The sequence below is a fragment of the Lactuca sativa genome, chromosome 4 (assembly GCF_002870075.4).
Source record: "Lactuca sativa cultivar Salinas chromosome 4, Lsat_Salinas_v11, whole genome shotgun sequence".
In the NCBI taxonomy this organism is placed as follows: domain Eukaryota; kingdom Viridiplantae; phylum Streptophyta; class Magnoliopsida; order Asterales; family Asteraceae; genus Lactuca; species Lactuca sativa.
Window position 1 is genome coordinate 339,771,354 of NC_056626.2, and position 13,478 is coordinate 339,784,831.

The 13,478-nt window shown below is 35.5% G+C and overlaps 1 protein-coding gene across 3 annotated transcripts; it reads left to right on the plus strand.

The window, feature by feature from the left end:
- The first annotated feature begins 2,674 nt into the window (after nucleotides 1–2,674).
- LOC111895989 (serine hydroxymethyltransferase 1, mitochondrial) lies at nucleotides 2,675–8,428 on the plus strand. 3 transcript variants are annotated; one of them, XM_023892026.3, is made up of 15 exons: nucleotides 2,675–2,862; nucleotides 2,967–3,017; nucleotides 3,107–3,193; nucleotides 3,985–4,106; nucleotides 4,395–4,471; nucleotides 5,183–5,307; nucleotides 5,403–5,495; nucleotides 5,829–5,921; nucleotides 6,036–6,233; nucleotides 6,811–6,915; nucleotides 7,022–7,087; nucleotides 7,301–7,490; nucleotides 7,567–7,677; nucleotides 7,946–8,108; nucleotides 8,247–8,428. In XM_023892026.3, exons 1-14 carry the CDS (start codon nucleotides 2,773–2,775, stop codon nucleotides 8,089–8,091), a joined length of 1,554 nt encoding a protein of 517 aa, XP_023747794.1. In that variant the 5' UTR covers nucleotides 2,675–2,772; the 3' UTR covers nucleotides 8,092–8,108; nucleotides 8,247–8,428. The 3 variants fall into 3 exon arrangements, with proteins under 3 accessions (XP_023747794.1, XP_023747792.1, XP_023747793.1); XM_023892024.3 differs by having other exon boundaries at nucleotides 8,270–8,428; XM_023892025.3 differs by having other exon boundaries at nucleotides 8,274–8,428.
- Nucleotides 8,429–13,478: the final 5,050 nt, after the last annotated feature.

Consider the following 13,478-nt stretch of genomic DNA (forward strand, 5'->3'; position numbering starts at 1 on the left):
TACCCTCTCCCCAGCCTCTTTGCTCTCCCTTGAAGTCCAAAAACCCTAATATTCGTGTGTGAGGGAATTAGAGAGCATTCAGATCTTGAAGGAGTGTTGTTGAAGAAATCTTTGAAGATTAAGAGGCTTGGAGCAAGGGGCTTTGCAAGGTTTTGGCTTATTCTTCTGTTGGAGTCTTCTTTGGAGGTAAGGATTCGTTGCTTGAGTTGTTATCCATCTAGATCTATCATTTGTGGGATTTTTGGGAGTATATCTAGTGCTATCTTGAGTTTGGAGGTTGGATCTGAGGTTGCTACCTCAGATCTAGAGTAGTGATGATCCAAAAGAGCATAAAGTCCCTGTTCAAGAGTTGTTTATGAAGCCTCTTAGTCCCAAACCTTAGCCAAGAGTGTATTATGCTTAGATCTCCTTGGATTCACGTAAAGTTTGCTACTTTACGTGATGGATGGCTTGTATAAGAGTAGATCTATGGATTTGAGACCCTGCATGGCTTGGAAAGCCTCTGTATGGGTTAAGAGCTAGTGGCACTCGGCGAGTCACATGGGTGTACTCGGCGAGTTGCATGAAGATGGGCAGCAAATCGACGAGTTGGAAGAACAACTCGGCGAGTAGGTTGAAGATAGACTTGGACTCGGCGAGTCTGTTCTTGGACTCGGCGAGTCTGGTCGTAAGGTCCTAACCTTTCTGGTTAAGCTGTGAATCGGTGAGTCAAGGGATGACCCAGTGAGTTGAGTACGGTTAGACTCAGAGTTGTGGGACTGAGCGAGTCTTGGGGCGACTCGGCAAGTTGAGTCGTGTTATGGGAGTTTCAGAGTATGGGGACTCGACGAGTCAGCCGGTTGACTCAGCGAGTAGAGTCAGTCAGGAGGGTTGACTTTGACTGAGGACTTTGACTTTGACCAAAAGTTGACCAGTTGACTTCCAGGGGTATTTTGGTAATTATGGGTATTTATTAAGTTCAGTCTTTTGGTATTGATCAGTGGTGGAGTTCGTGTCGGAGGTGGAGCAGCGTGATCTTATCCTTTTCAGTCAGCAGTTGCGAGGTGAGTTATCCTCACTATATCAACAGGGTCTAAGGCACCAAGGTCGGCCCTTTATCGGATTGTAATCCGGGTATCGTTGTTATGTTATTGCTTTGCTATGTTTGCATCCTGGTAGTTAGGATGGTATATGTTAGAGACCTGGTTAAGGTCGGCATCCTGGTGGTTAGGATGGTATATGCTAGTGACCGGTTAGGTCGGTATCCTGGTTAGGATGATGTTATGTTATGTGATTTGCTAGATCGGTATGATTGAATGTGAATTGTTATATGAATGTATGTTTATGCGCACACGGTTGTTGGACTGGGGTTGGGTTGAGGCGGGTCCTGCTTTGTGCTGTAGGCCAACATACCCAGGGCGGGCCGGTTATCCCGAAGGCCCAGCGAGCGATCCGAATAGGTTGTAGGCCCCACAAGGGGGGACCGGACGTGCCGAGGCTTGGAGAGTGGACCAGGCCGACTGAAGGCCCGGTGCGGGTGGACCAATCATACTGTAGACTCAGAGAGTGGACCAGGTGGATTGAAGGCCCGGTGCGGGCGGACCAACCACACTGTAGACTCGATGTATATGGCTAGACTCGGAGGGCGGACCAGGTGGACTGAAGGCCCAGTACGGCGGACCAGTCACACAGTAGACGCGAAGTGCATGGCTGTTCCATTCGGTTATGATATGTTATGTGTGGTATATGTGGTTGGTATTTTGGGGGTATCTCACTAAGCTTTCAGGCTTACAGTTATGGTTTAATGTTTTTCAAGTACTTCAGGAGACCGTGGCAAAGCAAATGCATGATCGTACCGCTCCTCGGGTTTTATGTGTTTACGATGTAGTTTCTGGGAAATACTCTGATAATAAATGTATTGAAAACCTTTTTGTATTAACTTTATGAAATTGGTTTGTTTTGAAAAGTTTAAATTGGTTGGAATTTTTAGAGTGTTACAGAGGGTTTTTTTTTTTTTTTTTTTTTTTTTTTCAAATATACCTTTTAATTATTTATATAAAAATATATTCTTCTAAATGCTCTTTTAAGTCATTTTATATCTTTCAGTTAACTTATAGGAAAATCCCTGATAAAGTGTCAATATTTTGGGTTAATTTACGGTTTAATCATCAAATTTATTTTTTGAACATAAAAGTCCCGATTATCTAATTTTAGACGATAATTTGTCGTTCTCTTTTGAAAAAATAAGGATTGCTTCGTTAATTTAGGCAAAATATAAAATAATCAGGACTTTTCTGTTTAAAAAATAAAAATTGGGATTATACTGTAAACTGACTTAAATTGTTAGGACTTTATCAGATTTTTCATAACTTATAAGCTAGTTTACTAGACATTATTTTTTATTAGCTAATACACTAATTCACCAAACATAAACTTTGAACCATGTCATTTTTTTTCTAATATCCCTGTTTACAAATATAGAATATATATTTCTTTTTAATCGAATAAAACCTCAATTATTAAACAACATTTTAATTTAAAAAACCGTTATCCTCCTGTTGATTGCATCGGGTCGGGTAAGGTGAAGAAATGGATAACGTTATCATATTTTTTCCAAAACAAAGGAGCACCAGAAAAATTACATCAATAATCTTCAACCACCAAAATCTCACCCAAACCCGACAACATTCAATCCGCACCAAAACAAATTGTGTGTGCGCGGGAGACTTAGACTCCACTCTGTGTTATCTCTTTTTAGAGAGAGAAAGCTAGAGAGAGAAACCGAGACTAACAATGGCGATGGCGTTGGCTCTTCGTAGGCTTTCGTCTTCCGCAGACAAGCCCTTGCAGCGCCTCTTCAATGGCGGACATCTCTATTCCATGGTCCGTTAATTTCTGTTCTAATTATCATTTATCATTTTCGATCTCGATTTCGTCTTCTGTAAATTGTATTGATTTGAATTTTTGTGGTGTGGTTGTTATGATAGTCGTCTTTACCTAGCGAAGCTGTTTACGAGAAGGAAAGACCTGGCGTCACTGTGAGTTTCTGTTCATTCGTTTTATAATTTCTGTGTTTTTTGTCGTTGATTCTGTGTCTGAATTTAAGTTTTTCATGGTGAAATTGCAGTGGCCAAAGCAATTGAATGCTCCACTTGAGGTCGTCGATCCTGAGATTGCAGATATTATTGAGCTTGAAAAAGCTCGTCAATGGAAGGTCATCTCTCTATTTTACCATTATTTTTTAATTGTGTAAAAGAATGTTTCCAATCTATCATCTAGATTTCTGATTCAAATCGAGCTTTCCTCTCGATTTATCTGTAAATTTCTAATTTTAAACCGGAGTAAGTTACACGAATGGTCCCTATGGTTTGGGGTAATTTGCGCGTTTGGTCCCTAACTTATTTTTTTAACTCGGAAGGTCTCTACTGATTGTTTTTATTACGTGTTTGGTCCCTATTGTTTGTTTTTGTTACGCTTTTGGTCCCTGTCATACTTAAAAAGACTATTATTTAAATAGGAAAAAAGGATGGCGTACGTAAGGTAAGGTGAGAAGGGTGGGATTAGGGGTGTGTTTATTTAAATAAATTAAAAAATAAAGGGAAAAATAAATTTTTTATGTAAGACAAGGACCAATTGCGTAACAAAAACAAACAGTAGGGACCTTTCGAGTTAAAAAAAATAAGTTAGGGACCAAACGCGCAAATTATCCTAAACCATAGGGACCATTCGTGTAGTTTACTCTTTAAACCGAGGTTTCATCTACAAAAATTTCAACTCTCTTTGTTTGTTATGAATTTCTACAATTCTTCTCTCACTTTGGTTTTATCTAAAACGTAGAGAGCCAAATTGTGGTCTATATATGAACAATGGTTAATTGAAAATTACAAAAGTAATCAGAATACATAGTGAAAAATTACTTGTTAATAAATCAATTGATAATCACAAAAATAATATGAGTTCTAAGTTTGATTTTAAGTGACTGATTTTTGTATATTGTTTGTAAAGGGTCTTGAACTCATCCCCTCAGAGAACTTCACCTCCTTATCAGTGATGCAAGCAGTTGGATCTGTGATGACTAATAAGTACAGTGAAGGCTATCCAGGTGCTAGATACTATGGTGGAAATGAGTAAGCAAGCAACCATTCTTTCAATAATAAATTACAAGAATGGTCCCTGTGTTTTACACAAAATTGCAAGTTTGGTCCATTTTTTAAATCTTACCTATGTCATCCTTAACTTTGTCTTTTGTTTCCGTATTCGTCCTTGACCCATACAAAATGACCTTGTTACCCTTTAACTTTTTTATTACTCGTTTAATTATGTACACGATCATTAAATGAATCGAGTTTAGGCATCCTGTATTACTTATTTATTCTTAAAATGTTTTAATTTTTTAATTTTTTTTTGCTTGTTAGGTACATTGACATGGCAGAAACCTTGTGTCAAAAGCGAGCTTTGGAAGCCTTTCGTTTGGATCCTGCAAAATGGGGAGGTAGATACAATTTACACATTTCTTATACTAAAATTTGCTTCTTGATCCACAAACTATTGTTAATAGAGTAAATTACTGAAATCGTCCCTATGGTTTGTTCAAAATTGCACGTTTGGCCCCTAACCTTTTTTTTGCATTCAGATCGTCCCCGTGATTCGATTTTGTTGTGTTTTTCGTCCCTATGGTTTGGTAAAAATTGTACATTTGGTCCCTAACTTTATGTATGTAAGGGACGAAAAACGCAACAAAATCAAACCTCAGGGACGATCCGAGTGCAAAAAAATAAAGTTAGGGACCTAACGTGCAATTTTGACCAAACCATAGGGACGATTTCAGTAATTTACTCTTGTTAATAACTAGTTTCAAATGTATTCAAAGAATGGGCTAAATGCAAGAAATAACAACATACTTCCATGTATTTGTGTAATAAAGCATCCGACTTCCTGTTTTTTCTTATTAAGACATAAAAACTTTGAAAAATCCACCGAATTTTAGCATTTTACTTTCAATTTCTTTTACTTTGAAAAATCTACTCAATTCCAACAGCACTGCTATAATTGGGTAGATATTTTAAAGTACGACGTTGTAAATTGTAATAGGGAGAAATGAAAATAAAATGCTATAATAAACAAATAAAAAAACCCACACGATGATAATAATATGATAGTATTAATACCTTCACATAATATCTTTTTCTTTTTAATATTGTAGTGAATGTGCAATCTCTTTCGGGGTCACCTTCTAATTTCCAAGTCTACACTGCCTTACTAAAGGCTCATGATAGAATCATGGCACTTGATCTTCCTCATGGTGGACATTTGTCACATGGTTATCAGGTGCTAAAAAATCCATTCATTTTTATATTAATTTATTATAATAATTAGTCTCATCCTGAGTAATCTAAATTCTATATTTATCTTATTTTTTGTAGACCGATACAAAGAAGATATCTGCGGTGTCTATATTTTTCGAGACTATGCCTTACAGATTAAATGAGAGCACTGGCTATATTGATTATGATCAGGTATATGTAACATTATATCATATTTTGCTCATATTTATTTTTGTTAGGACTAAATGCAAGAAATAGCAATGTACTTTTATTTCTTTGTTTATTATAGCATCCTACTTTATTTTCAACTACAAAGCAATTTTCACATCTATATCTGTGTAGATTTTTCAAAGTACAATTCCTTAAGAGAAAAAATGAAATTACATTGGTGTAACAGAAAAAATAAAAGTAGGATTCTGTAAAAATCAAATAAATTAAAGTATGTTGTTATTTCCTGAATTTAACTTTTTTTTTTTTTGTTTTTGTTTTCATGAGAAGATTTAATTGGTAATTTTCAAATTGCAGTTGGAGAAAAGTGCGACACTCTTCAGGCCAAAACTAATAGTTGCTGGAGCAAGTGCTTATGCTCGATTGTATGACTATGCTCGCATTCGCAAGGTGAGTTTAATAAATCATAATCGTAATATTAAATAACTTATGAGAATAAATTTGTTTTATATTATAATTACATTTGCCTAAATATTTTAATGAATTTTTATTTTTATTTTATAGGTTTGTGACAAGCAAAAAGCGATATTGTTGGCAGATATGGCACACATTAGCGGGTTGGTTGCAGCCGGGGTTATCCCATCCCCGTTTGAATATGCAGATGTGGTGACCACCACCACCCACAAGTCACTCCGGGGCCCACGAGGTGCCATGATTTTCTTTAGAAAGGGTCTGAAAGAAGTCACCAAACAAGGCAAAGAGGTATGTGTCTGCCTTAATAATTTGTTAGGAAAATGGCCTCAAAGATTCCTAACAATCACTCCAATGAAAATTAGTAAATAAGAACACAAGAATTTACATGGATAACTTCGAAACTGGAGAAAAAACGATAGAGATGGAAACAGAAGAAATTCACTGTATGATAAATTATTACAATCACATAGACTAATCTCCCAAATCAAACCCAATGTATGATAAAAATTGTTATAATCACATAGACTAATCTCTTAAGTCAACCCAGTATATGGTAAATTATTACAATCACATAGACTAATCTCCCAAGTCAAACCCAATGTATGATAAATTGTTACAATCAAATAGACTAATCTCTCAAGTCAACCCAGTGTATGATAAATTGTTACAATTAAATAGACTAATCTCTCAAGTCAACCTAGTGTATGATAAATTGTTACAATCACATAAACTAATTTCTCAAGTCAACCCAGCGTATGATAAATTGTTACAATCATATATATATATATATATATATATATATATATATATATATATATATATATATATATATATATATATATACTAATAGTTTTTATTATGAAAGGTGTTTTATGATTATGAAGACAAAATCAACCAGGCTGTGTTTCCTGGACTTCAAGGAGGCCCACACAATCACACAATCACTGGTTTGGCAGTTGCGCTGAAACAGGTTTGCTTACATTAAATCTTTGAGAATTTTCAATATGACCCAATTTCATAATTCCAAAAAATATTTTTTTCCAAAAAAATAAACAAAACAACTTTTATTAATTCAGGCAACAACAGCAGAATACAAGGCATACCAAGAGCAAGTCATGAGTAACTGCGCCAGGTTTGCACAGGTACGACTAAATGACTATTTTACCCTTACCTTACAAAATACAAACGTCACCATATTCATTAATTTCAATCTTGCTACATTAAGCCAAATTTTTTCAAGTTATTGGTTCAGATTAAGTAAAAAAAGAAACAACCCCAAACCAAATCTCATGGTCAATTTTTATTCAATTTTAAGAAGCATCATAACACTAAAAATTTTAATTTATAATTTTCAGACTTTAATGGATAGCGGATATGAACTTGTATCCGGAGGAACAGAGAACCACTTAGTTTTGGTGAACTTGAAACCCAAGGGAATCGATGGGTCAAGAGTTGAAAAAGTAATGGAAGCTGTTCACATCGCAGCCAATAAAAACACTGTTCCTGGTGACGTGTCAGCCATGGTTCCTGGTGGCATCAGAATGGGTGAGGGGTATTTCAGTAAATTCATGTTATATTATAGTACCCAACACAAAAGATTCACTAACTTGTTTATTTTTAGGAACCCCTGCTCTCACTTCTAGGGGATTTGTTGAAGAGGATTTCGCTAAAGTTGCCTACTTCTTTGACCTTGCTGTCAAATTGGCTCTCAAGATCAAGGGTGAAGCCCAAGGTATACTTTCATACCTCTCTATATATATTCCATTACAGAACAAGTTGTACTGTGTTTGGTATGCATTAAAATTAGCACAGAACAAGTTGTATTGTGTTTGTGTTTGATATGCATCTATTGGACTGGGACATGGACAAGTTGTCCTGTGTTTCGGGTAAAGTGGACATGACATGACAAAACAAGTTGGACTGTACTCGGAGGGATGTTGATAGGACAAAATTGTAATTATGGTGATTTTTGAATTATGTTTTTATTTTTTGTGAAAAAGGGACAAAATTGAAGGACTTTGTGGCGGCAATGGAGTCGAGCACTTTTCAGTCAGAACTTTCAAAGCTCCGCCATGATGTGGAGGAATATGCCAAACAATTCCCAACAATTGGATTTGAGAAGGAAACCATGAAATACAAAAACTAAGGAGCTATACAAGCCAGGTAAAAGATGTTTAAACATAAAAATATATATTAACATTTTACCTATTTTTTTTCCTACTTAAAATTGATGAATATTGTGTAAACTGATAAATATTGTGAAATTAATTTTTTTTTTTTAATTTTATTTTATAATAATAGTTAACATGTGGTTCATGGCATAGGCAGAAATTGAGATGATGATTTTGGCCTGAATTAAGTTGATGATTTCATGGAGCCATATATGAAGAATGTGAATGTAAGGCTACAAGTGAATCTTATGTAATATGTAAATGAAATGATGTTTTTTATAAACCAATAAAACTTTCTATTTGGCTCACTCATTTAACAGTTTTGTTTTATGAATGTTACTTGCGAAATGTCCACTTTAATGGCTCATAATTAAGAAGAATTAACTGTTAAGTTGCTAAATTTTAGTGTTATATTTGAAAAGTTAGAAAAATAAACTTTTTTTCGGGTGAAACCTATTTCATATATTGTTTTACATGGAGGATGAGGGGTGTTGATTCACTCTATAGAAGAATAAATATATATTTTTTTTCTTGTTAAGAAATTTTGTAAATAATTTGGCACAAAACGACTTTTATATTAGATAAAGAGGAATGAGTTAGTATATGTGTATAAAATGGCTTATGTCTGGCACTATTCAACAGTGCATGTTAGTCCAAGTGATTGAGAGTTCAAGTTTCGTGTTAGTGTAACTTATGAGTAAACTAGATAGTAACTAGGCAGTAGTTTTAAAAAGAAAAAAAAAGTTTTGTGATTGGAGTAGGTTATATACAAAAGTGATTGCGCACCTACACGTTTTGAATAAGCGACATTAATTCACCTAAAGATAAATAAGAATAACTTGAGATGCTTTAGAATTAAGGTTATCATTGGCTTTCGACTTAGCTCGATCTAGAACTGATATATGGAAATTAAAAAAAGAAAAAAAAAAAGAATGATAATCCGCATCATCTAAGCAGCCCATGCCAATCCGTCTCAAAGGCCACGTGGAAGGTTAATTGCAGAACATTAACAATATTTTGGGTGTGTTAGGAATCCTGTGTGGAGTTCCACTCTTCAACTGCTAGGCTTCCATCATATGGGCAATATGGAAATTGAACGAAGAATAGACAAGTAAAATAACCCAAGTTTCCTAAATGTGAACTATGGCATATAACATTGTAACTAATCGACATTGGTTATTGTTGTACGTATGATCAAAATTCATACACTCGTTTAAGATACAAATCATTGACAAATAAGAATCAAAGTTCCTTGAAACAAAATTCAACAAGAGCTTTTATACCAACAAAAATAATAAGAAAGAAAACTTCTACAAATGAAACCAACTCTAGAAATTGACAGCTCAAAGATTAATTTTCAATAGATCATGAAAAGGTATAAATACATGGAAAATGATAAATATGGAATATCCTAAACTTAAGGTACAAGCCGGGGAAGAGAAGGACGTAAATGATGAAGATAAACTAATATCTAAAATCTGATACTGTAACATCCAAAATTTCAAATAAATTTAAACTTTTAAAAACATGTCAAGTTCATCAAAATATTACAACTTTGTTTTCAAAACATTGTTTATCAGAGTCTTATCCCCAAAAATAACATAATAGTAGGAGCTGTACGATCACGCCTTGGCCTTGCCGCGATCCCCTGATGTACCTGAAACAATAAACTGAAATTGTAATCCCGAAAGCTTAGTGAGTTACCCCAAAATACCGATACACATACAGTCCACATAACAATGTCAACATTAACATATCATATCAATCAAAACAAAACAGCATGCTCTGGGTCCACAGCTTTGCAAGCTGGACTACCCCTGGGCCCTCAGTACGAGTCTGGAATGCCTACCGGGCCCTCAGCTCGTATCTGGAATGCCATCGAGCCCTCAGTACGACTCTGGAATGCCTACCGGGCCCTCAGCTCGTATCTGGAATGCTCAAGAGTCCTCAGTATGAGTCTGGAATGCCTACCGGTCCCTCAGCTCATATCTGGAATACTCACGGGTTTGTTGGCTACTGCACGGAGCAGTACAACCTCAACCCACTTGTCACAACCCTGAACCGGACGGTGGAAACGTCTGAGGGCTCTTGTGACTCTAATTGAATATCATCACAATGAATATACATGAATCGTAACATAATTCATCACCATGCATTTAAATATTACAACTGATATCGTTTACATTCAATACATTGTTTTAGACGTTACAATTTCATAACATAAACCATTCGATAGTAAATCTAAGCAAAACACCATGACATCACTTGGTACTTATTCTTCGATTTACCTGTTACCTGAGAATACAAGTTATTTTGGAGAATACAAGTTATTTTGGAAAAACGTCAACATATGAAATGTTAGTGAGTTCATAAGTAATGTTATGGAAAATGATTTTTGTGAAGTTTGAAAACCCAAAAAATCCGATATTTTCTGAAAAGAGTATTGTTTATAAAAAAAGTGCGAAGATCCGTAAATATGCTTGTCGATTTTGTAAACATGTATAATTATTGAACTTTGTATACATCACATAGGTAAAAATGTTGAACCTCCCGGGAAAACCCGATGTTTTCCCATTATGTAAAATTACATGTCTTGTTTATTGTTATACCGATACGACGATTGTTTTTTTATTACCCAGGTGACATTGGATTAATTATGGGTTGTGAGTTGTTACGATCACGCATTAATGAAAATGACTAGTTTATAACTACAAATTACGAACGATCCTTAAGGCGTCGTCCGTACTACTCACTTAATCCAACCACCCTAACTTCTCTTGATTTACGCCAAGAATCTGTTTACTCGATTTCTCATAGCCCCACAACCGAGGAGAAAGGAGGGTACAAAGCCCCCTTTATTTCCACAAGTTATTCAAGGCTATCGGGAATGCAAAAGGCACTTGGCCCGACTCGCATTTGACTTCTTGACTTCACTAGCAGTACTAATGGACCCTTGGGGCCCAACAGCACAATAGAGCTATTGAAAGTCCTTTTACATGGAATTAGATCATGGAAGGCCCATTAACATGTAAGCGCGTTCCCTTCGGGCCCAAAGATCATGTTATTGGGCTAGCAAGGCCCAACAAGCACGATTTGAAACTTCAAGCCCAAAGATTGAATGTTGACTCCTCGTAGTTATCACGTGTTTATTGAAGTACTATGGTTTATTGATTTTTGTTTTGTTATTGATTCAAGACCGAATCAATTCGTTTGGTAACGATATTGGTTGTTGAAAGTGTATTTGTTATTACGTTTCGCCGGTAGTCGTGGATCTCGTATTTTGTATTAAGGAATTTATTTGTTTAAAAGTAAGATTTTTACCTTTTCACAACCCTTCTTTCATAAAATTAGCACTTTTAGTCCTTTATATAAAAGAATTTCCATTTTAGTCCTTAAACCATTTTTCTTGACACTTTGGTATCATAACTTGTTGAAAAGACATTTTTAGCCCAAATTTATTTTTCAAACAGCTTTAGTCCTTCCTGAATGAATTTTGCTCGGTTAGAACCCCCAGTTTCGCAATTTTTACAGTTTTGGCCCAAAATAGAAATTTTTTACATTTTTGATCCTTTTTGAATTTGAAAAGCATTTTTGACCTTTGAAATGGTTTTAATACACTTCAAATCCACTGTTTTACAGAAAACTTCCTTTTCAGCCCCTCAAACTTGAAAATCTTGCATATTGAAGCTTATTGGGCCGAAAAGCCCAAGTTTAGCCCATTAAGTGCAAAATTTACATTTTAAATCCTTCAAAAATGTTTTGTTTCAGAAAAATTATTATAGAAGCTGTTTGGACCCTTTTGACCCTCCAGAAACTATAATTTGTCGGTTTGGGCCCTTAGTTTTGTATTTTTGACAATTTAAGCCCAAAAATGGGTTTTATGTTCAAGTATGTTTCTTGACTTGATTAGTGTAAAATGGTTTGAGTTATGTTTATTTCCTTCCTCATGTTTTAGATCTTGGTTTTTACACACTTTTTGGATAACATATTCATCACAACACATGATATCACACACAAACATGCATCAAATCACACATAGCATATATTTACACATAGATCTACACATTTACTTGTATTCTCCCCCATAAAACTCATAAAAACCGAAAAGAAGGGGGTATGAAACTCACCTTGGGTTGTGTTTTCGGTTTTGAAGAAGATTTGGAGAAGTTTGGTGCTATTTTCGGCCCTAGCCAGTTCCTTGGATGGATCTTGAACTTAGTGGGTTCTAAGATGCAAGATCATGAACTTGAATGGATTAAGAGATAATTTTTGATGACAAGAAGTAGCTAGATTATGGATCTAAGCAATATCTTACCTTAGATGAAGAATTTGTAGGATGATTCCCTTAAAGACTCCCTAGATCTCGAAAATTTGGAGAGAAATGGAGAGAGTTTCTTGAGAGAAAAATTTTAAGTGAAGTGTGTGTGTGTGTTTGTTTGGTTTCGGCCGAGAGGGAGAGAGAGGGAGAAGAAGAGAGAGTGCTTGCATGGAAAAATAAGATTGCATGGATGTTTGAAGTGTAAAACTTAGATATCCTCCATATAAAAATGATGTGTCATGCAAGAAGTCAACTTTCTCTTTTCCTTTTGGGCCTGGGCCAAGAATTAGGGGAAAGAGAAGAGGGTTTTGGGCCTTAAATGCTTAAGCCCAATTTTCATGGTTATGTTGAGTGATTTTTGGTCCAAATAATTATAAATGTGATTTTTATAACCTATTAGGGCTAAATTAGGTTAATTATGGCCCAATATGGTTCATTTAAATAATTTATTTCATTCTAGGCCCAATATGGCCCAAAATATTGAAATAAATGGAAGTGGGTCCAATTAGAGCCCATTCAAGAGTTCTAAGCCCAAGATAGTCCAATTGGAAGCTTATTGATCCATTGGGCCCAATAAGGAAATCCTAATCCAAAATGGACTTAAACAAGGATTTCTAAGGTTTCCAATTGTTTGCTGACTATTTGCAGTGCTTGTATGAAGTGTTTGATTGAAATTTTGTTGTCTTAGAGTAAGCATCATACATGCTTTCATGTTTTTGATTCATAATTGACATAAGTGTTGTAGTTACAAGGCACAAAAATTTCTAGTTGTGACATCATCCCCCCGTTAGAGGGAATTTCGTCCTGAAATTCTTTTGAAAGCTAGATTTGAGAATGCTAGAATAGATGAGGGTACTTTTGCTTGATTTGGTCTTCGCGTTCCCACGTGAATTCTGGTCCACGCTTTGCGTTCTGGACCATCCGTTTGTGGGTGATAAGTAGTGCTCATATCGAGATGGGTTCCCAGTGCTTTCTGAAGTGACTATCAAAAACGTGACGTGAATCTACTATCTCTATATGAGATGATAGATACTGGCACTCCGT